General features: G+C 40.7%; 1 protein-coding gene across 1 annotated transcript in view; it reads left to right on the plus strand.

Annotated features, from left to right (window-relative positions):
• Positions 1 to 17854, plus strand: part of NPC1L1 (NPC1 like intracellular cholesterol transporter 1) — a 33555-nt gene extending 15701 nt beyond the window's left edge. The window contains exons 15-20 of the mRNA XM_075276145.1: positions 8613 to 8668; positions 8764 to 8914; positions 10269 to 10500; positions 11474 to 11587; positions 12031 to 12193; positions 17318 to 17854. Of these exons, the coding sequence (XP_075132246.1) occupies positions 8613 to 8668; positions 8764 to 8914; positions 10269 to 10500; positions 11474 to 11587; positions 12031 to 12193; positions 17318 to 17538 (937 nt within the window). The 3' untranslated portion in view covers positions 17539 to 17854. The remainder of the gene's footprint in view (positions 1 to 8612; positions 8669 to 8763; positions 8915 to 10268; positions 10501 to 11473; positions 11588 to 12030; positions 12194 to 17317) is intronic.
• The last annotated feature ends 6659 nt before the right edge of the window (positions 17855 to 24513 follow it).

Genomic DNA, 24513 nt, shown 5'->3' on the forward strand with positions numbered 1-24513 from the left:
GGTCTAAAGATTTAGCCAGAACAGGGTCACATAACAAGATACCCCAAAATTTTTTGAGTATCGCCCTCTGTTGAGACCACTGTGTGTTATATGTAGTAATATAACGTACCTTATTCGTATCCTTGGACGATCTTTGAACATTCATTTTCCTTTTTCTAATAAGGTCGCTACGATTGGATAAGCGAGCTCGTTGATAGCCTTGTTGAATGGACCTCTGGTTGTAACCACGTTGTTTGAATCTCAGTTCTAAGTCCCTTGCTGATTGCTCAAAACTATTTTCCGTTGAACATATCCTTCTTGCTCTTAAAAACTGGCCAGTTGGAATATTGTTAACCACATATCTCGGGTGGGCTGACTTATAATGCAACAATGCATTAGAAGAAGTTGGTTTTCGATAAAGATCAGTTTGGATGTAACCGTTAATGTCAACTGACAGGGCAATATCCAGAAATTCAATTTTTGTTCTGCTATATGACCACGTTAATTTGATATTTCTGTCATTGTCATTTAAACACTCCATGAATAATTCTAGATCGGTGAGTGAACCCTGCCAAATGAATAGAACGTCATCAATATATCTCCACCAAAATTGAACATGGTCAGCCAAAAATATCGGATCCGTTAAAAAAATTTGTCTCTCCCACAGCCCCAGGAACAAGTTAGCATAGGACGGGGCGCATGACGCCCCCATAGCTGTTCCCTGGAGCTGCAGGAAGACGGACCCATCAAATAAGAAGAAATTATGAGTCAATGCAAAATTTAGAAGAGACAAAAGAAACTTACCTAAAGAATCCTCCATATTGGCCATTTCACAAAATGCTTGTACTGCTTCTAGGCCGTCTTTGTGTCTTATTGATGTGTATAAAGACTCCACGTCACAGGCTACTAAATACATATCTTGTTCTAAGTGGAGGCCATCCACCTTGCTCAAAATATCTGAGGAATCTTTAATAAAGGAAGGTAAAAGTTCGACCAAAGGTTTTAGATGATGATCAATTAATCTACAGATTGGTTCACAAAGGCTACCAACTCCAGAAACAATGGGCCTACCTGGTGGACAGCTGCTGTTTTTATGCAATTTTGGCAACATATAAAATGTTGAACATGAAGGATACTCTGGTAGTAAATACCCCATCTGTTTAGGAGTGATAATACCTTGATCGACGCCTATCTGTAATAAGGAGGAAAGATCGGATTTAAATTGTGACAATGGATTAAAGGTAAGTTTTTTATAACAAGAGGTGTTTCTGAGCTGTCTTAATGCTTCTTTTCTATACATTGTTTTGGGCCATAAGACCACATTTCCCCCCTTATCCGATTGTTTAATAATAACATCAGTCATATCTTTTAGCTCCTTAATAGCCTTCCGCTGCTGAAACGAAACGTTATTAAATTGTGGTTTTGATGACAATTTTTCAAACTCTCTACTGACTACTTGTACAAAGGTATCTACCTGACTTACCAGGGTCAGAGGAGGGAATCTTTTGGAACCAGGAATAATGGATGTAGGGAGTAATTCAGATGATACACATGGATCATTTTGCTCATTCAATAAATCTTGTAGGGTTTGTATCGCATTGGTTTCTTCGATGGTAGGGAACTCATTGGACAAAGAATTTTGACATAGAAGTTTTTTAAAAATGAGCTTGCGAGCAAACAGGTGAAGGTCCTTAACCGCCAGGAATGTATCAAACCTAGGTGATGGGATAAAGTTAAGACCTAGTTCTAATACCTCATGCTGTGCCTTTGTTAGAACTCTATCAGATAAATTAATTACCTTAAGCGTATCGTTAGTTCCTGGTATTTCAGGACCAGAATGCAGGACTTTTTTCTTATATTGTTGACTAATACCAGATTCGTCCTGTTTCCGTTTATGTTGCCTGGTAAAATGTCTTTCACGCCTAAAAAATGAGTCACTGTTAGTCGACCCTGTAGATGACACTGAGGAAGAACGAGACCTATTAGTGTCGCGGGGTTGTTTCCACTTATAGATGCGATTGTTCTGTGCATCTGTTAAATCTCGTTGGTATTTCTTATTTTTAATATTCTGTACCTGTTTCTCCCATATTATAATTGCTTCATCCAATTCTTTTCTCAAGATATCAAAATCATTAGAAGAAAGTTTCTTTTGCAGATCTAGTTCAACCTTGCGTATTTCAATTGCCAATTCCTCCAATATCTTAGCATTGAAGTCGATAATAAGTTGCATAAGTTCTCCACTACATCTATTGCAAATATCCTCCCACTTTTTAACGAATTCTGTATTATCATTTCCAAAAGATGGAAAGATTTGAATCCTCAGACCTCTTGGAATAAGCTGTTTAGATAAATAACTAGTCAAAAAAGCCTTGTTCCACCATTGTTTAACTCGTCTGTGCGACATCTGCTTGTATGAATGCTTTAACTCACGAATGGACCGCTGGTCCGATGTCTCAACTGGAATTCCAGTACCCCCAAACAATGCGTCCAACTGTGTTTGCCAAGTGGCAGTACGAGCCTCAACAAAGGCACAGCATGAGGTATTAGAACTAGGTCTTAACTTTATCCCATCACCTAGGTTTGATACATTCCTGGCGGTTAAGGACCTTCACCTGTTTGCTCGCAAGCTCATTTTTAAAAAACTTCTATGTCAAAATTCTTTGTCCAATGAGTTCCCTACCATCGAAGAAACCAATGCGATACAAACCCTACAAGATTTATTGAATGAGCAAAATGATCCATGTGTATCATCTGAATTACTCCCTACATCCATTATTCCTGGTTCCAAAAGATTCCCTCCTCTGACCCTGGTAAGTCAGGTAGATACCTTTGTACAAGTAGTCAGTAGAGAGTTTGAAAAATTGTCATCAAAACCACAATTTAATAACGTTTCGTTTCAGCAGCGGAAGGCTATTAAGGAGCTAAAAGATATGACTGATGTTATTATTAAACAATCGGATAAGGGGGGAAATGTGGTCTTATGGCCCAAAACAATGTATAGAAAAGAAGCATTAAGACAGCTCAGAAACACCTCTTGTTATAAAAAACTTACCTTTAATCCATTGTCACAATTTAAATCCGATCTTTCCTCCTTATTACAGATAGGCGTCGATCAAGGTATTATCACTCCTAAACAGATGGGGTATTTACTACCAGAGTATCCTTCATGTTCAACATTTTATATGTTGCCAAAATTGCATAAAAACAGCAGCTGTCCACCAGGTAGGCCCATTGTTTCTGGAGTTGGTAGCCTTTGTGAACCAATCTGTAGATTAATTGATCATCATCTAAAACCTTTGGTCGAACTTTTACCTTCCTTTATTAAAGATTCCTCAGATATTTTGAGCAAGGTGGATGGCCTCCACTTAGAACAAGATATGTATTTAGTAGCCTGTGACGTGGAGTCTTTATACACATCAATAAGACACAAAGACGGCCTAGAAGCAGTACAAGCATTTTGTGAAATGGCCAATATGGAGGATTCTTTAGGTAAGTTTCTTTTGTCTCTTCTAAATTTTGCATTGACTCATAATTTCTTCTTATTTGATGGGTCCGTCTTCCTGCAGCTCCAGGGAACAGCTATGGGGGCGTCATGCGCCCCGTCCTATGCTAACTTGTTCCTGGGGCTGTGGGAGAGACAAATTTTTTTAACGGATCCGATATTTTTGGCTGACCATGTTCAATTTTGGTGGAGATATATTGATGACGTTCTATTCATTTGGCAGGGTTCACTCACCGATCTAGAATTATTCATGGAGTGTTTAAATGACAATGACAGAAATATCAAATTAACGTGGTCATATAGCAGAACAAAAATTGAATTTCTGGATATTGCCCTGTCAGTTGACATTAACGGTTACATCCAAACTGATCTTTATCGAAAACCAACTTCTTCTAATGCATTGTTGCATTATAAGTCAGCCCACCCGAGATATGTGGTTAACAATATTCCAACTGGCCAGTTTTTAAGAGCAAGAAGGATATGTTCAACGGAAAATAGTTTTGAGCAATCAGCAAGGGACTTAGAACTGAGATTCAAACAACGTGGTTACAACCAGAGGTCCATTCAACAAGGCTATCAACGAGCTCGCTTATCCAATCGTAGCGACCTTATTAGAAAAAGGAAAATGAATGTTCAAAGATCGTCCAAGGATACGAATAAGGTACGTTATATTACTACATATAACACACAGTGGTCTCAACAGAGGGCGATACTCAAAAAATTTTGGGGTATCTTGTTATGTGACCCTGTTCTGGCTAAATCTTTAGACCCTGTTCCTTCTATTTGTTATAGAAGAGCAAGGAATTTAAAAGACACCTTGGTTCAGAGTCATTTTGCTGAAAGTAGAACACAGAAATTTATAGTGGGTCAAGGTCCAAAACCAGGCTGCAAACCCTGTGGACACTGTGTGGCTTGTACCAATATTGACACTACTTCCATTTTTTGGGATTCTAAAAAACTACGTACGTACGAGATCCGTCAACATTTATCCTGTCAATCAACCGGTGTTATATATTTCGCAACATGCTCATGCAATCTTATCTATGTAGGCCTTACCACTCGAGAATTTCGTAGACGTGTGCGAGAGCATGTCCTTGGAATTAAGAATGCAAAAGATACAACGGATGCTTCAACACTCAAAACAATCCCTAAACATTTTTTCCTTCATCACGGCTCTGATCCTTCATCTTTTAGAGTTCGTGCCATTGACCAGGTTAGTACAGGACCTAGAATGGGTGATTGGAAGAGACGTCTTGGCCAAATGGAGAGTAGATGGATATACAGACTAAATACAGTACAACCAAATGGTCTGAATGAGACCATTAGTTTTGCTCCGTTTCTGTAGTTGTTTTACTCGTCTTTATGCGATTTTCTTTATATATTATTATTTACAATGCTTTCTCACGATTGGACCCTGTATTAGATATGGTTTATAATATACTATGTTTAATTTTTAATTTGATAGGAAATGGATTTTAATTATTAATTTTTTTATATAGTTATTTTATTTTATTTGTCCTTTGTCTCCTATATGGTGTATTTATGTGTTATTTTTTGTTGATATATATGGTGTTAATCTTTTCTTTTTTCTTTTTTTCTTAATTTTAGATGTATCTACTTTTTCCATCTGACTTTTACCCTTTTTATTTTTCCATCATATTTACAAATGATATGGGAAGACCCTCAATCAACTTTATTCAACTAGAATCTTTTAAGAACGAACCCTTAATTGCATGCATTTATTATTGCACATTTTCTATATATAAAATTTTTTTTAATTGTGTATGAATATTGACTTATTTTCGTTTTATATATTAATAAAAAAATTTTTTGTTTAATTTGAGCACTGCGCACTCGGTCACTATTCACTTTTTTTTTTTTTTTTTTTTTTTTATTATTATTTTTATTTTTATTTTTTTTTATTTTTTTTTTTATATATATGTAATTTTATATATATATAATTAATATGATATTATATTATCATTAGGATATATCACTTATTTGGTTCGTCTTAGTGAGCTTTACAAACTTCCCTTTGAAATGTAGAACATCTAAAGTGTACAGATATGTATGTGTTGTGTTTTTAATATATTTGCAGGTTTACAATTACTTACCATGTCACACATTGTATAAGGCTTAATAGATATAGTATAACTGGCCCTTTAAGAATGATGTGCATGTGCTTGTTTGTTTAGTTGGTGATATAGTGCCATGAGCTTTTGTATACATATATATAGGTTTAGTAGCCTTTCGTTTTGCATCTATATTCATGGTATCACGCTTTCGAATCCATATTGCGCATGCGCATAGTTAATGATATATATAGATGTGCGAGATTTTGACATTTCGCGCATGCGCGTTTTAGATGGAGTCGGCTCTGCGATTCAGTTCGTAGTCCTGCTGCTCTCTGTTTCATTTTGCGCACGCGCACAGTAAATAACATGTATGCGTAAATGCGCGATATTTTGTCATCTCGCGCATGCGCAATTGAGATAAAGTCGGCCATCTTTTGATTATCTGTATTGGCGTTGTATATCAGTGTGCGTCATCATTTTTTTCAACCTGCGGTGAGTTAAACAATTACTGCAACAGTATTTAAGACCTAGGTTTTGTATCAGCATTTGTCCCCTGACGAAGCCTGCGGTTAGGCGGGCGAAACGCGCGTCAGGCGTTTTGTGTGATTAGGTAGGTGTGGGTGGCAGTCTATGGCATTCTTTATTTACTTTTAGTATGATGGGTGTTTCTTACTCTGGATATGTAATGCTTACTTCCTGGGAGAATGTATGTCTCCATTAGGTGTGGCTCTGAATTGTTTAATTATATTAACCCCATGTACTGATCTCATCTTATGCCTGCACATTGTGTTACCCTACCACCTCACACTATAACTGGTCTCCAGTACTAATGGAGTATTGTATCCCCCAATATCTCATTGTGATTATTGTATTGTTATTTTGTTTATGCTTTTAATAAGTATTTAATAAAATTTAATATTTTAGTATTAATTTAGTGTGTAGTAGTATTTTTTGGGTAATTTTCAGTTTTTCTATACACGTCAGTATTATTACCTCTGTTGGTGTGATTACTCGAGGTAGAATGCAGTATAACAGCTTCTAGACATGGAAGCTTCCTTTCAGAACTGTCCATCCCCTGCAGTAAATATTACTATGAGAACACAGGATATACAGCTCCAACCAACAATGCACATTTTGCAGCACTCTCAGCACTGCTGCACTATCAGTATGTGTTTTGGAGTGTAGAAGGAAACCGCTAAACTGCACAAAAGCAGGAAGAACAGAGGAACATCATGGTGATGTTGACCTACAGTCCTATGAAAAAGTTTGGGCACCCCTATTAATCTTAATCATTTTTAGTTCTAAATATTTTGGTGTTTGCAACAGCCATTTCAGTTTGATATATCTAATAACTGATGGACACAGTAATATTTCAGGATTGAAATGAGGTTTATTGTACTAACAGAAAATGTGCAATATGCATTAAACCAAAATTTGACTGGTGCAAAAGTATGGGCACCTCAACAGAAAAGTGACATTAATATTTAGTAGATCCTCCTTTTGCAAAGATAACAGCCTCTAGTCGCCTCCTGTAGCTTTTAATCAGTTCCTGGATCCTGGATGAAGGTATTTTGGACCATTCCTCTTTACAAAACAATTCAAGTTCAGTTAAGTTTGATGGTCGCCGAGCATGGACAGCCCGCTTCAGATCATCCCACAGATGTTCAATGATATTCAGGTCTGGGGACTGGGATGGCCATTCCAGAACATTGTAATTGTTCCTCTGCATGAATTCCTGAGTCGATTTGGAGCGGTGTTTTGGATCATTGTCTTGCTGAAATATCCATCCCCGGGGTAACTTCAACTTCGTCACTGATTCTTGAACATTATTCTGAAGAATCTGCTGATACTGAGTGGAATCCTTGCGACCCTCAACTTTAACAAGATTCCCGGTGCCGGCATTAGCCACACAGCCCCAAAGCATGATGGAACCTCCACCAAATTTTACAGTGGGTAGCAAGTGTTTTTCTTGTAATGCTGTTTTTTTTGGACGCCATGCATAACGCCTTTTTGTATGACCAAACAACTCAATCTTTGTTTCATCAGTCCACAGGAACTTCTTCCAAAATGAAGCTGGCTTGTCCAAATGTGCTTCTGCATACCTCAGGCGACTCTGTTTGTGGTGTGCTTGCAGAAACGGCTTCTTTCTCATCACTCTCCCATACAGCTTCTCCTTGTGCAAAGCGCACTGTATTGTTGACTGATGCAGTGACACCATCTGCAGCAAGATGATGCTGCAGCTCTTTGGAGGTGGTCTGTGGACTGTCCTTGACTGTTCTCACCATTCTTCTTCTCTGCCTTTCTGATATTTTTCTTGGCCTGCCACTTTTGGGTTTAACAAGAACTGTCCCTGTGGTCTTCCATTTCCTTACTATGTTCCTCACAGTGGAAACTGACAAGTTAAATCTCTGAGACAACTTTTTGTATCCTTCCCCTGAACAACTATGTTGGACAATCTTTGTTTTCAGATCATTTGAGAGTTGTTTTGAGTAGCCCATGATGCCACTCTTCAGAGGAGATTCAAATAGGAGAACAACTTGCAATTGGCCACCTTAAATACCTTTTCTTATGATTGGATACATCTGGCTATGAAATTCAAAGCTAAGTGAGGTTACAAAACCAATTTTGTGCTTCAGTAAGTCAGTAAAAAGTAGTTAGGAGTATTCAAATCAATAAAATGATAAGGGTGCCCATACTTTTGCACCAGTCAAATTTTGGTTTAATGCATATTGCACATTTTCTGTTAGTACAATAAACCTCATTTCAATCCTGAAATATTACTGTGTCCATCAGTTATTAGATATATCAAACTGAAATGGCTGTTGCAAACACCAAAATATTTAGAACTAAAAATGATTAAGATTAATAGGGGTGCCCAAACTTTTTCATAGGACTGTAAGTCAGAGTCTGACCCAGGACACCAGTGCTACCCACTGAGCCGCCATGCCGCTGTCCTGCAGCAATAACAATTGTTCTAGTCTTTGCACATATGGTTGATACAACACATTCTTGGCATGATTCAAATATATTGCTTTTTTTTTTTTTTTTTTTTGCAGGGGTCTGGGTGCTTATGATAACGCTGTTAAGTTCAATGATGCAGGAGAGATTATAGGTAAAGGACATTATGTGTGCTGTATATATGACCTGTTATATCTTAGATACAATTTTGTTATTCATAAACTAACCTTAGTTTGGTATCTTGTGCAGCAACTCGCTTTATGGCATATCACACACCCTTAAAGAACTCAGAGGAGTATACAGGTGCACTAAAATATGCCCGAGAACTAGCCGCTAATATAACAAAGACAATGAAGCAGGTGCCAGGCACACACCCGGATTTCAATGTCTTCCCTTACACGTGAGTCTTCTACCAGTTACTTGTACCATGTTCACATATAACAAGATAATGCTCCACTTATACCATGTTTTCTTCAACTGTTTAGCACATCTATATAACAAATGCAAAAAAACGGACACATATGGGTAGTCAGTGAAAGACACAAAAACATAGTACGCTATACTTTTGTATCTGTCTAAAAAGTGGACTGAAATGGATCCACAATTGGAATTTTTTCTCTAGACCCCACCATTCCTGAGCAATCTTTGTTGTTAATTTCAGCACAATTATGCTCTCTACTGTCAGGTGGGCGGTCCCTGTCTCTTTGCTCCAGTCTATGACCGCCCACCTGACAGTAGAGAGCATAATTGTGCTGAACTAGCAGGAGTGATTGTTCAGGAATGGTGGGGACTAGAGAAAAAATTCTAACTACACCAGTATCAGTGGAGCAGTGCCTACTGAAGAACGTGAAGAGCTGGAGTTGTTGGAGGTGGCGATTGATATCTTATGTAGCTTTCTTATGCTTCATCAGTCCAGTGTTGTGGAGAGATACTGTAATGTACTCAGGGCTGTAACTTCAGGGGGTGCGGAGGCCCAGGTGCCTTAGGAGAATCTTGCAGCTTCCATCTGGCCCATATGCCAAGGAGACCCACAGATTATCCTAACCACACTAAGGAGGATTAAACTCCTTAGCACCCATAACCATCACTATCAAGAATTCACTATAGTGATAGGTAGGGGGCCCGGACAAAAGATTGTACAGGGGCCCACAACACTGTAGTTACACCACTGAGTATGCTGTATAGCATGTAGATTTTTCTGTGACCACTTATGTGACCCAGTATTACTATAGTTTGTGATAGATGGGGGACCTAATACTGGGACACTCACCGATCCTCAGAATAAAGGGGTTGCACACTGCACTGTGACTCCTGCAGCACAGCCCTGTTTTACTTAAGCCTAGCTGTGCTGTACTTTCTTGTACAGTTGGTAGAGTGCCACTATACAAGGGCATGCCATAACCAGGGGTGTAACGTAAACCTGGGCCCCTATACCTAACAGGCCCCCCCCCACAGTATCATGTAACACTGGTCCCGTCAGAGGAGGTAGAGGGTTCTTTGGACTTTCTCATGATGCTAATGCTACTTCTTCAAACCCTATTATTAAACCCTTGTGATCAGAATATCCCATTAAAAGTCGAGTATATTATGCGCTAAGTAAAATAAATGGCAGCCTCAAGGGAATAAGCAATTAAGATTAAGCAATTTCTTAGTCTTGTTAGTACATTATTGATATACAGTCTCCTAGTGATATTTGACATGAGGTTATGCAGGATCTGCACCATTCTCACTATATTTAACTCTTCATTGCGCAGGATTACATATGTCTACTATGAACAGTATCTGACCATTGTACAAGAGGGGCTCTTCACGTTAGCCATCTGCCTGGTACCAACCTTTGCAGTGTGTTGCATCCTCCTGGGCATGGACCTGCGCTCGGGCCTAATTAACCTGCTTACCATCTTTATGATCATCATAGACACAGTGGGCGTCATGTCTCTGTGGGGCATTGATTATAACGCCGTCTCTCTGATCAACCTGGTAACGGTGAGTGACAACTCCTTATCATATTGCTATGTTGCTATATTGGTTTTTAGAGAGGGTTGGTTTTTTGGTTTGGTTTTTTGTAAATTTGTTAGCAGAAATCAGGTAATCTATGGTTACAAAAAAGTATGGATAATATCTTAAAGGGAATATGCAAGGAATAAAGACTTTGGGGCTTAAAGTTACTAGTGGGGGAGGACATAAAATAGGTGCAACCTGTGCAGCCGTGCGGGGCCCAGTAAGTCAGGGAACCCTATCACTTTAACTGCAGCTTTCTACTGTCTATTGGATTGCAGGTAAATTCCAAAGCTAATGAACTTGATGGCTAGCTATTAGGCCTGGTTCACATCTGCGTTTGGGGAATCTGTTCCTCTCTCCGCATGAAAAATGTGGAGAGAAAAGTCCTAAAAAAGCACTTTTCTCTCCACATCTTTTGTGTGGAAACCACACAGACCCCATTATAGTCTGTGGTGTCCGGGGGTTTCTTAAGGTAACCATTTTTTAATGAAGATTAGGTTTCCGTTTGGGGGTCCTCAAGTGGAGCTATATTCTTTCCAATACAGAGATCCAAATCCCATGTTCTTTCTCAAATAGTCCTAGAAGTACATGATAAATGACTGTCTGTCTGCAGCCACCAGGGGGAGCCCACTGCCTACATAGTTATACAGCTTGCATTGAACTCAATATTAGCTGTATCACTCACTATTACACTTAGTTTATGGAACATATTTGTGCAGACGGGTTTTCTCATCCTCCTATATAACCTCACTTGGCATTGTTCAATTGGTAAATGTATATGTAAGGAGCTCCCCCTAGTGGTGATTACAGGCAGAAAGTATTTGTTATATACTGCTGTATGGTTCCCTCTAAGGGTGGGATGGAGATATCAGGATATAGTGATATTTTCTCTATCATAATTGTAATATTCAGCACATGTAATTTGTTTCCGACTCAGTTTCTTTCATTTTCCCTCCAGGCCATTGGGATCTCAGTGGAATTTGTCTCCCATCTCACACGATCCTTCGCCATGAGTAATAAACTTACCAAAGTAGCTCGGGCAAGAGATGCCACCATCTATATGGGCAGCGCTGTGAGTATAAGAGATGGGAAGATAAGAGATGGGGCAAAGATATTTAGTTAAGAGTATGGATATTTCAAGGGGTGGGTCTGACCTTCTGAGACCCCCTTTGATCCTGAGAAGGGACCTGTTTTACTCCCATTACATTCATTTGAATGGGAGTTCCAGAGATATCCAAATACTGTACTATTTCTGAAGCAGAGTAAAATACCCACCTTTCTCAGGATTGGACAATCAATGGTTGCGCCCCTGCCGATCAGCAATTTTAATTTCCGTGGAAAAACCGCTTTAAATGTCTTAAAGGGGATGTCTATTATGAAAAAATCCATTTTATATGCCCTATTACAGAATTCATAGATAATAGTAATAGAAATGTCTGACATTACTAGCTTTTGACAGGTAGCCGCCTATTGCTATCTGCAGTTTCTGATTCAATCTCTTTGTGTTAAATACAGGTATTTGCAGGAGTTGCAATGACAAACCTTCCAGGAATCATTGTTTTAGCGTTTGCCAAAGCGCAGCTTATTCAGATCTTCTTCTTCCGCCTTAATTTGACCATCACTCTGCTGGGGCTGGTGCATGGCCTCGTCTTCCTCCCGGTCGCACTCAGTTACTTTGGTAAGTACAAAAATTCTACTAAACAGGGGCAACATGGTGGCTCAGTGGTTAGCACTGCAGCCTTGCAGTGCTGGAATCCTGAGCTCAAGTCCTGCCAGGAACAACATCTGCAACATTAAAGGCTCACAATCTACATAAAAAAATAAATAAATAAAAAATTGTACTAAACATCCAAAGACTGGAGCACAGAGATAGATAGAAGGTTGCCCTATGACCAAAGCCAGTTTTAGGCTATATTCACACATTGGCATTAAAAAAGAAATTTTTTTATTTCCTATCTTTGAAATAGGCTATAAATATCTGGTCATGGGGAGGGGCCAGTAGGTTGCCCCCGGACAGATTAGCTGTTCAAGACTACTTGTGACGCCTGCACTATACACTGCACAGTAGCGGATGCATATAACTGGTCCATGTATAATGGCTGGGAGCTGGTACTGCTTAGCTGCTCTTTACTGCAATGGGAATGGTGCTAAAGTACTGGCACCGGCCACTATACGTGGCATGGAGTCAAATAGAGATGGGCAAATCAGTTCATATAGATTTGTGTTCAACCTGAATATTCCAAATTGCTCAGTAGTTTACGAAACCAAATAAATTAACTAAACTGGCCTTTGCATTATACTCAGACCCCAAAGTATAATAAGTGGAGGCCCAAGGAAGGCGTATAAAATAAGAAATATACATATTCACCTTTCGTTCTCTCTTTTGGGCCTCCTTGCGGCGTGCAGCGCTCTACTGTGATATCATCAGCCCAGGCATAGCACTGTGGCCTGTGAGTGGGCCTCAGCGATGACCTTCTATGTCACTGTTATATTGACCTAATGGCTGTGTTTGTCTAAGAAGCTAGATATTGGATAGACATGTTCCTATGAGTTCTGAGAGTCCTCTACACAATGTTTTGAGCCAATGTACAATGTGGTTTGTACCGAACTTGTTGTTCATGAAATAAACCAGGGATTTGAGATGCGAAACCCAAAATGAATTTTGAGAGGTTCGCCCGTCTCTAGAGTCAACTGCTTCCAGCTCCATGAGGTGTATAGTGCAGGTGTTGGAAGGGACTCTGAAAGCTGATCTGCGCATGAACTGACGGTCAGCCCCTCCTGATCAGATATTTATGTCTTAAACGCTAGGTTCACACTAGCGCCCGGAGTCCATTCTGAGCTTTCCGTCTTCTGCATGCAGAAGACGGAAAGCTGTCAGACCGGGTCCGGCCGTGAGCGCCGGTGAGCGTTTTAAAAAACCGAACACAGAGTACTGCATGTCCGACTCTGTGTCTGATTTTAAAAAAACGGTTTTGCGGCAGAGAGCATAAAACGCTCACCGGCGCTCACGGCCAGACATCTTTCAAACCCATTCAAATGAATGGGTATGAAAGAGTCCTGCAGGTTTCCGTCTCCTGCTCTGTTTTGTGCAGGAAATGGAAATCTGCATGAACGGAGACCGGGCGCAGATGTGAATGAGCCCTAAGTCTGATATGTATTTCTGCAGCAGAAAGCGGAGACTGACTCTTTTGGAATTCTATGCTGTAGGTGTGTGCAGAGCCGCACAAGCACTAGCCATGTTGTCCTTCATTGGGGCTAATCCTCAGCTTTACTGCTATGAAACTGTGTAAATAAGTAACTTAAATTTTTCATGGTGGATTTTTTCAAGTGTGGAAAAATATCTGTGCAGAAATTTTCCATGGCATGTGAACAGCTTTGTGGAAATCCCCTTCATTGCATATGGGATGCAGTTTATCATTGAATTTGACATTGAATTCAGAGCGGTTTCCAGCTGGTGTGAACAGTCCCCTAGATTACATAGTGTCTTGTGCAATACCCTCTTTTGTCTCCCTTTTATGTTGTACTATGTAGAGCATAATGCAATCATACAATGCACAAATACACATACTATACAGTACCTGATGACCACCACTATACGGTGCCTTAATATGAGTTACTAAAATAGATGTTGGCCAGTAATAGCACAAAGTACATTAAACATTGGTATAACTTATTATGTAACCATTAAGGGGGACCTCTCACCTCTTTTGTTTTAGTAAATACCGTATATACTCGAGTATAAATCGACCCGAATATAAGCCGAGGCCCCTAATTTTACCACAAAAAACTGGGAAAACTTATTGACTCGAGTATAAGCCGAGGGGGGGGGGGGGGGGGCGGGGATGCAGCAGCTACTGGAAAATTTCAAAAATTAATATGGTCGGGGATTTTGGGTACAGTAGATGCTGGGTGCTGGGGAAGGGGAGGGGGTGTTTTGGTTGTCTGTCTGTCTGCCCCTTCCCTGAGCTTGAGGACTGTGTTTTTTCCCCCCACTTGGAATTCAGTCTGGCTGAACATAGGGGATCTGCAGTGCTCCTATTAACCCTTTCCTGACGGAACAGGAGCACTGCAGATCCCCTATATTCAGTAGACCGGGCACTGTCAGACACAGGGATACCTAATGTGTTTGTGTTTCACAGTCATTTTCTACTTTTATATGTATTCTAGGGAAAGGAGGGATTTAGAACTTTTTAAAAAATTTTATGTAAAGCTTTTTTTTTTCCCCACTATTTTATGGGAGATTCTATACATTGATATTGCGGCTGATCATAGACCCCGACCTTCTAAAAAAAATGTAACAAAAAATAAAATAATTTTTTTTTTTTTTGCTGACTCGAGTATAAGCCGAGGGGGGCTTTTTCAGCACAAAAACTGTGCTGAAAAATTCGGCTTATACTCGAGTATATACAGTACCTATATTTCTTACAATTCTGAAGTATTTTTTCCTATTACTGCCATTCCTCAGTTATTCCTCCTAGAAATGTATGTAGAAATTTCCCATTTGGAGTGGGGATGTCCCTAAACACTCTGACACTGTCCAGTGCCAACATAGTCAAGGTGTTTAGGGGCACACCCCTCTTACAAGAGAAGTGGTAACACCCAGTTGTCAATTTATTAATTTTTAGGAGGAGTTACAGAGGAACAGCACAATTCTATTTAGAATTGTTATTCGCTAAAATAGATATGTTAGGAGAGATCCTCTTTAACCTTTATTTTCCGAAAAATGGAATCACCTTTAATATTCAGGATCCCTGTCTTAGGCATGAGATGTTCTTTTAGGCCGGGGCCCCACAGCCCGGAAACGCCATGGGGAAAAATCATGGCATTATACAGTACTTGCAAAGTGGATGGGATTCTTGCGAATCTCATCCCCACTTTGCATAAAATATCGCAGCGCGGACACGCTGCGATTTCCAAAACCGTTGCGGTTTTGAAAATCGCAGGATGTCAATTATATCTACAGAAATGCCGGCGGATATAATGGTAAGAGAAAGTCCGCGAAGGAAAACTCTGTGAACTTTCTCTTCAAAGCGCTGCGGAAAGAACCGCAATGTGTTCACGCTGCGGTTCTTCCTGCAGCGCTTTAGCGCTGCGTTTATGGCCCTTAGAGTTTAAAGCTACAGTCCTATGAAAAAGTTTGGGCACCCCTATTAATCTTAATCATTTTTAGTTCTAAATATTTTGGTGTTTGCAACAGCCATTTCAGTTTGATATATCTAATAACTGATGGACACAGTAATATTTCAGGATTGAAATGAGGTTTATTGTACTAACAGAAAATGTGCAATATGCATTAAACCAAAATTTGACTGGTGCAAAAGTATGGGCACCCTTATTTTATTGATTTGAATTCCCCTAACTACTTTTTACTGACTTACTGAAGCACAAAATTGGTTTTGTAACCTCAGTGAGCTTTGAACTTCATAGCCAGATGTATCCAATCATAAGAAAAGGTATTTAAGGTGGCCAATTGCAAGTTGATCTCCTATTTGAATCTCCTCTGAAGAGTGGCATCATGGGCTACTCAAAACAACTCTCAAATGATCTGAAAACAAAGATTGTTCAACATAGTTGTTCAGGGGAAGGATACAAAAAGTTGTCTCAGAGATTTAACCTGTCAGTTTCCACTGTGAGGAACATAGTAAGGAAATGGAAGACCACAGGGACAGTTCTTGTTAAGCCCAGAAGTGGCAGGCCAAGAAAAATATCAGAAAGGCAGAGAAGAAGAATGGTGAGAACAGTCAAGGACAATCCACAGACCACCTCCAAAGAGCTGCAGCATCATCTTGCTGCAGATGGTGTCACTGTGCATCGGTCAACTATACAGCGCACTTTGCACAAATAGAAGCTGTATGGGAGAGTGATGAGAAAGAAGCCGTTTCTGCACGTACGCCACAAATAGAGTTGCCTGAGGTATGAAAAAGCACATTTGGACAAGGCAGCTTCATTTTGGAAACAAAAATTGAGTTGTTTGGTTATAAAAAAAGGCGTTATGCATGGCGTCCAAAAAGAAACAGTATTCCAAGAAAAACACATGCTACCCACTGTAAAATTTGGTGGAGGTTCCATCACGCTTTGGGGCTGTGTGGCCAATGCCGGCATCGGGAATCTTGTTAAAGTTGAGAGTCGCATGGATTCCACTCAGTATCAGCAGATTCTTGAGAATAATGTTCAAGAATCAGTGACGAAGTTGAAGTTACGCCGGGGATGGATATTTCAGCAAGACAATGATCCAAAACACCGCTCCAAATCCTCAGGCATTCATGCAGAGGAACAATTACAATGTTCTGGAATGGCCATCCCAGTCCCCAGACCTGAATATCATTGAACATCTGTGGGATGATTTGAAGCGGGCTGTCCATGCTCGGCGACCATCTAACTTAACTGAACTTGAATTGTTTGTCCAAAATACCTTTATCCAGGATCCAGGAACTGATTAAAAGCTACAGGAAGCGACTAGAGGCTGTTATCTTTGTAAAAGGAGGATCTACTAAATATTAATGTCACTTTTCTGTTGAGGTGCCCATACTTTTGCAGCGGTCAAATTTTGGTTTAATGCATATTGCACATTTTCTGTTAGTACAATAAACCTCATTTCAATCCTGAAATATTACTGTGTCCATCAGTTATTAGATATATCAAACTGAAATGGCTGTTATAAACACCAAAATATTTAGAACTAAAAATGATTAAGATTAATAGGGGTGCCCAAACTTTTTCATAGGACTGTATATATTAAAACCAAAGGAAATTATTACTGTTTTTTCCGTATGTTTTGACGCTCTCTATTATTTCCATGCAGGACCTGATGTGAACCGAGCCGTGTTACTGCAGTATCAGGAGAAAGAAGTACAAGTCACAGACAACAAGGGGCAGATTACCAATAATGGATATTCTGACATAGAAGATGGAAAAAGCAAAAAGGAGGAGAACGGCTTCCACGCGTATAATAATATGACATTCCAGGAAGGAGAGAAAGACACAAAGGAGAAGGCAGATTCAGAAAAGCACAAGAAGTTCTGAGGATGCTTTGTCTGCATCTCTTCTGGTGCTTTGTGTTACCTCATGAACTATTTCAAGACTTGGCCACTCTCATAAGTGACAACCCAGGAGCTGCGGTGATCTCACGCCAGGCCTCACACTAAATATAACCTTGTTCACACAGATACGCAGGAATCTGATGTATCGATAATCTTCTGGGTCCTGATGCCAAATCTGTATCTATTATATCTAATTTATGGTACTCGTCTCTTCGTGTGGGGCAGAGCAACCTTTTGGGCCTCCTTAAGTTCCCAGGCCCATGTCTGACAGCGACTTCTGCACGTTTTGCTTCTCACATCAGGACTATCCTCAGACAGGACTCAATGTGTAAACTGATTTTTTTTTGTTTCCGTTAATATTATATTGACAAATATTGCGCAATAAAATAATGTTTTTTTTACATCTGGTCCGTTTTACCAAGTGGCGACCAAAGACTTTGTCGCAGATCTTGAAAGTTTACATGACATGTATTGTATATCACTACTTGGTAAGCACATTGTGTGCCCATGCCACAAGAAAGGGAGCATGACAATACCCAAAAGGGAGGGGGATGCCGAAGTCCAGATGGGCTACCCACATCCATAGGGGGGGTTTGGTGAAATTAGAAAATGTTCGCAATGTGCACCGTTCTCCCACACCATGATCTCCAGACTTGTGGGGATATCAGATATTAACCCACACGGACGTATAGCAATCTCGTGTTCACCCTAGGCCACCAGGGATATAGATTATTAACCACTAATCCAGTTTAGACCACCAAGTATGACCAATTGCCTAGAAACCATTTCACGTAAAATTGTATGATGTCATTTTTGTCAATTCCCTAAAAGTAGCGGCAAAGAGTTACCCAAGGCTGGAATTTTAATCTCTCCCTTCTCTTGTTTAGCTGGAGATGATTCCAGGTAGTCACTCTTACTCCTAATGGGCACGTATCAGATCTCAGTACCAAGAATCACCTATCTAATACAGATGTCACGTAAGATCATGGAAAATATTAAGGTAAAGATCTACTTTACTGCACAAGCAACCTCGGAAGATTAGATACTGGCCGCAACCCAGCTCATAATGACAGATAATGTGGAACAGTAGTTTACACTCGGCTACGGAGCAAATGTTATCGTGAAATGGGAAATATCTAAACTTCTTGAAGACTGTCTCCAGGAGAACTATTCTGGGTGATGTTTATTGAATAGAATGAAGTAAGAAGACGCGGACCATCTCCATTCTTTGATATTTCACCTTACATGGCACCTCAAATAAGGATAGGTTAGAGCCTTGGACAATTTTTGTTCAAGATTATAATTCTGATGCTCATTGACCCTAAATATTGAGGATCACCCGTGTTCCACAGTTACTACTCACTTTCCAGGGTGAGATCCCACTCAGGGTCACACACTCAGGATTAATGGTACCGTGGCTGTTCAGATAGCTCACCCCCCCATTCATGTCAAAGATCTCTGTGACAAAATTTTGGGATTTGTCACCCACAAACTCATATTATACTTTGGGGACACTTCAGACCCCAGAGTATAATAAGCGTGGCACAGGGGAGGTAAGCAAACATAACAAACAGTGTTACATACGTCCGCTGGGCTTGGGCGCTTCCTCATCATGGTTCTTAAGGCCTCCTGAATTACTTAAGGGACCACCGAAGTCTGTGATTGGGACTCAGCAGTCATGTAGGTCATGCTGGCGTAGTGACGTAAAGACACAAACGTCATTATGCTGGAGGCCTAAAGAAGCCCAAATAGGACGTACCAGAGTCCAGGAGAGGTGAGTAACACTTTGTTATATTTGCTTACCTTTCCTGGGCCTTCACTTATTAGATATTAGTATAATAATGGCAGTTCCTGTCAGAAACAAAACTGTCGGGCGGACATTAGGAATATTTGCAAAACTAATCTAATCTTATCACATACTGCCCTTCTGTAAACTCCTGTGCCCTGACACAATAATCAAATGTATTGATGGGAGCCGATGCAGTTGATTAAAAGGCTGGATAATAACAGGGCAAATACGCAGTTCTTGCTGGACCCAGGGCAACCACGCATTTCACACATATTAAAATCCACCCCTGGTCACACAGACCTGCAAAAGTACAAGTGGATACTCCAATGGGCCAAGTACTAGGATCCAAAGGTCTAGCAGAAGACAACCCTATTTGAAGATGGTATGACCTGTGTGCACACTGTTAAAAATATACCGTAATATAGGACGCAGTTAAAAGTAGACATGCATATATTCTGTCCCAATTAATAGTAAACCCCCCAAATCAATTCCTTTTGGAGGCCTAGAATGCCCCTGCCCAATCTAAGTGCCAAGTGTGGAAGAAAAATCCCAATTTTTAAATACTGACTAGCAACCAACAAAAAACTACAAATGTAGTGCGCAAAATCACGGCCGCAATATAACGCGGCGTATACGATCCTAACTCCCATTGAAATCAATGGGAGCTTTACGACGCGCAAACTCTGACACGCCGTGTACGTGCCAGATCACGCTGCACGTTACATCGTGTGAATGCACCCTAAGTGTGAATCTTACCACTAGAGGGCATAAAAATTCTTCCCCTGCTGCCCTATATAAAGATTCTCAGAGGCTACTTTTGGGTAGTGTACATCTTAGTGAGAGATCGTTGACTTCTAGATATGCTTCTACGACACACTTAAAGACATTTTATCCAGCTCACAGACTGAGAGGGGGCACAACATGGGACTGAGAGAAGCAGGTTGTTTCAATGAATTGCCCGCCATCTAGGCTGCTCTGACCTAGTGGATAGGAAGTATTGGGACCAATGGTTATATGAGGACATGCACACACAGGCTCTGGACGGCTCAGACAAATCACCAATAGAGAAGTTCATTTGATCCACCCACAAGCACAAGGAGCTTCTATTCTTTCCTTGTCCACCATCCAGACATAGGAGGCGCCACCATTATCCCCGTCCTCTGGACCAGCAGAAGTAGATGTACATTTTATATTAGAGCCTTTCTGGGAACAAATATAAGACTACCAGATGCCAGATTTATATATCTACATGATAGACATTGGAAATGGCATTACAAGTCGATAAAGTTCTGTGAAATTCCCTGATACAAAAGTAAACCTTCAGAGATTACTCCCAACTATGTTTCATATAGAGAGCTATAAATAAGTGAACATATAGCATTCATTCTCTGAGTGTAAACAGCCCATGCTGCAAATAATGCCATAAATATAGGTACTGCATGTATCAGCCATTAGTCATGAAGGTGTGACGCTCCAGGACTTGTCATTGTTAGCTGTGTCTATGGCAGGCGCCGCTGAGTAAGCTGGAGGTCAGGGCTGGGGATCACATAGCAATACACAGTCTAATGCAAAAAGACACTGAGGATTTCCATATGATTTCACTTAACCAGACCTATGTAGAATTATTCATCCTATATGTTTCCAGACAGACAGAGCTTGGCATCAGGTAAGACACATTTCCAGTTACTCAGAGTCTATTAGGACATGACTAAACAGGGTTCCCATCAGGGGCATAGCTATAGGGAGTGGTATCCAGTGGCGTAACTAAAGTCTTGTGGGCCCCGTTGCAATCTTATGTCCGGGGCCCCCTACCTCATTCTTACAGTGAATTCTTGATAGTGATGGTTACGGGTGCTAAGGAGTTTAATCCACCTTAGTGTGGTTACAGATAATCTGTGGGTCTCCTTGGTTTATGGGCCAGATGGAAGCTGCAATCTCAATACTGATGCCAGTGCTTATGGGCCCCTAAGGCTCCAGGGCCCCAATGCGACTGCACCCCATCAAGTTACGCCCCTGGTGGTATCCAAAGGCCCCTCTGTTACATAATACAGCACTAATGTAGATTGCAAAGGGTAGGTCGTAGACAAGTTACAGATTTTGCATTGGGTTCAGGTGCTCCAAGTTATTACTAACTAATATCTTATTACTAAGCAGTAACTTACTCAGTCGTGGTCTAAACACTAAGACCCCCTCTTCCAACTGATGGTCAGCGCTGGCCTTGGCTGGTATTCTGTGTGCACAGCTCCATTCCCAACTTGGACTACAACTTGGCCACAGTGTGGAATAAACCCGGTGTCACACAAGCAACACTGATTTATGGGATTTTTATTTTTTTTTTGCAAAAATGCAGCTTCCTGATGTTACACACAAGTCTACAGCAGCCTATAATAAAATCCCTACATATATTGCATTTGCCTCATTTTTTTTTAACTTTACATAGCCTTTTCCCATTTGACTTGTTGATTTTGCTTAAGATGCAGCAAAAAAAGGTATTTTTCTATGAATCTCTTTATAGGAAAAAACGCAAACACCTAAAGAAACTCAGTAAAAATGCTGAACAAAAAAAAAAAAACTGTCAAGGGAATACAAAAAAACCCTCCCCTATACGCCAGAAAAACAAAGAGCCAGTATTGCATTCCTGTTTTATTTTAGACAAAACAAAAACCATGTGTATAGACTAGGTGAGGTTGTAACTATAATTGTGGTTACAAATATTCAGATCTATATACAGTACAATAGCCTACTGTATACAACTCATACTCAGAGCTATGGGTCTCCATGGTTACAGACTACAAACAAACCCTTTGTAGTCAAGTCCATGTACAGGAATCAATAATCCTAAATTATTACATAGTATTTTAAAAGTGACTTTCAGGCTCCTCATCTAGAAGGTACAAGTAGTTGGAGACGCCAAGATTGCTCCTTGTGAACTCTCCCCTATAAACACATTTGTACACCATGTACATCTCCACGTCTATTTTCCTCTAACTTCCTAAAATCCAGGCACAGACACGTGCAGCCCTCAGCTACATTTCCACATCCCATAATTACTATCAAAGTTCACGTCAGTGTCCTCCTAGTGCACAGTTCAGCGATCACTAGCATGTGACCCAGATTTTCCACTGACAGCACAATACCCTCCTACTGATAGGACGTCTGCAATATTGCCCTATTCTGCTGATCCTGCACATTCTGCAGACATACATTCAGAAAATGCTTTGCAAGCTTTATTATGAACATATGCACGAAGCAAAGATATAGGATGTTGGTTGCAGGGTATTGTTTGCTAATGGAGTCTGCGCCTGCAGAAAAGGTAAGGTGTGATACAGTTTGCCAAAATAGCAGATCTGGACCCCGGATAAAGTGAACAAAATCTCTGCATCCATGACCCTGGGAGTATGACTTGGGGAGTACAACATGTAGCTGATGCTAGTTTTTGCGTACAGGTTTCCGTTCTTCGGGCCCGCTTCTATATACAAGTTATATATGTATATTTTGAATACATGCAGAATAACATTGGCAACACATTGTACTTGGGGTTAGACTGGTGGAAGTCTGACTACTGGAATCATCATCAAATGCTAGCAACTTCCAAAAATGAATTGTCACACACCATGTACTGTATATAAGCAATACAGTATATAACTCTGTAGAACTTTATGTAACGCAAAGGCATGGCATGAAGCTTCTGGGCTCCGATGCAAACTGTGTAGCGGGCCCAAACTGTAATGCATTATTTATAGTACGGGTCACCTATTAGGAAAAGACACCTAATAGGTCCCCTAGGACTACTTGGCCTGAGCGCAACTGCACCATCTCAAGCAGTGGAGTAACTAAAGTCTTGTGGGCCCCGGTACAATCTTTTATCTCAGCCCCCTACCTCATCCCTATAGCGAATTCTTGATAGTGAGGGTGCTAAGGAGCTTAAAGGGATTCTAACATTAAAATACGCAGTAGATGCTATGGAGAACAGGAGCGTACTGCGCATGCGCGCTTAAGCGGCCCTCAAAAAATGGCCGCCGGGCGGCCTGTGCACTCGACACTTGCCTGCATCCCAATGGCAGAGCCGACTGCGCAGGAAGAAGACGGCAAAAGAGGTGGTTGCAGAAGAAGATGGAGGCGTCACTGGTGAGAGTTCTCTAGCAGCATTGGAGACGCCCCCAGTGCTGTTTGAGTGGTAGGGCCCGCCCCCAGTGCTGCGAGAGAACTCATTTGCGTAAAAAAATGTTATTTCTACCGAACGACGGGTCGGAGGCGACTGATAAAGGTAGGAGACGAATAGCCTTTCTTAAGGCTATTCCAACGTGTTAACTAGAGAAAAACGTATTTTAATGGCAGAATCCCTTTAACCCACTTTAGTGTGGTTCGGGTAATCTGTGGGTCTCCTTAGTTTATGGGCCAGATGGAAGTTGCAATAACAATACTGATGCCAGTGCTTATGGGCCTCCATAGGCTCCTGGGCCCTGATGCGATTGCACCCTTAGCACCCCCTCAAGTTATGGACCTGCCCTCAAGTTACCTCCTTGATGTAAGATTTGGAAATAGCCACGTAGGCATTGTATGAAACAGCATGCCTAGGCACTGCTCCATTCACCAACCATTATTTTTATCACTGTGGTAGGGAAGGTCCCAGGGGCTTGGACCCCTCTAATATAACATTACATACATGGGCATAACTGGAAAATACAATTTGCCATGTGTGTGCAGTTTAACCATTAGAATGTGTATAAATCCTACAACACATACCGGCAATTACAGTAGTCTACCACATGTGAACTTACCGCTATATTGCAGCACAAATGTATGGGGAAAGTGGCGCAAAGTAAGAATGGTTCTGAAATAGAAGTGTTAATAGTTTATTTTTTAATGAAGAAAAGAGAAATTTAAAACTCATCAACATGTGGTGTGACCTTTGCATCCATCAATTCTTCTGAGTAAACTTGCAGTCCGTTTTTGATGGAACTCGGCAATGGGGTTGTTGCCGCCATCTTGGAGATCCAAGCCCAGATCTTCTATGGATGTAGGCTTGCTCCAATCCTTTGGTCTCTTCATGTAATCCCAGACAGACTGGATTATGCTGAGATCAGGGCTCTGCGGTGGCCGTATCATCACTTCCTGGTCTCCTCCTCCAAAGGGCAAAGGTCACACCAAATAGTGATGAGATTTACA

Source organism: Leptodactylus fuscus, chromosome 5 (genome assembly GCF_031893055.1).
Source record: "Leptodactylus fuscus isolate aLepFus1 chromosome 5, aLepFus1.hap2, whole genome shotgun sequence".
Classification (NCBI taxonomy): Eukaryota; Metazoa; Chordata; class Amphibia; order Anura; family Leptodactylidae; genus Leptodactylus; species Leptodactylus fuscus.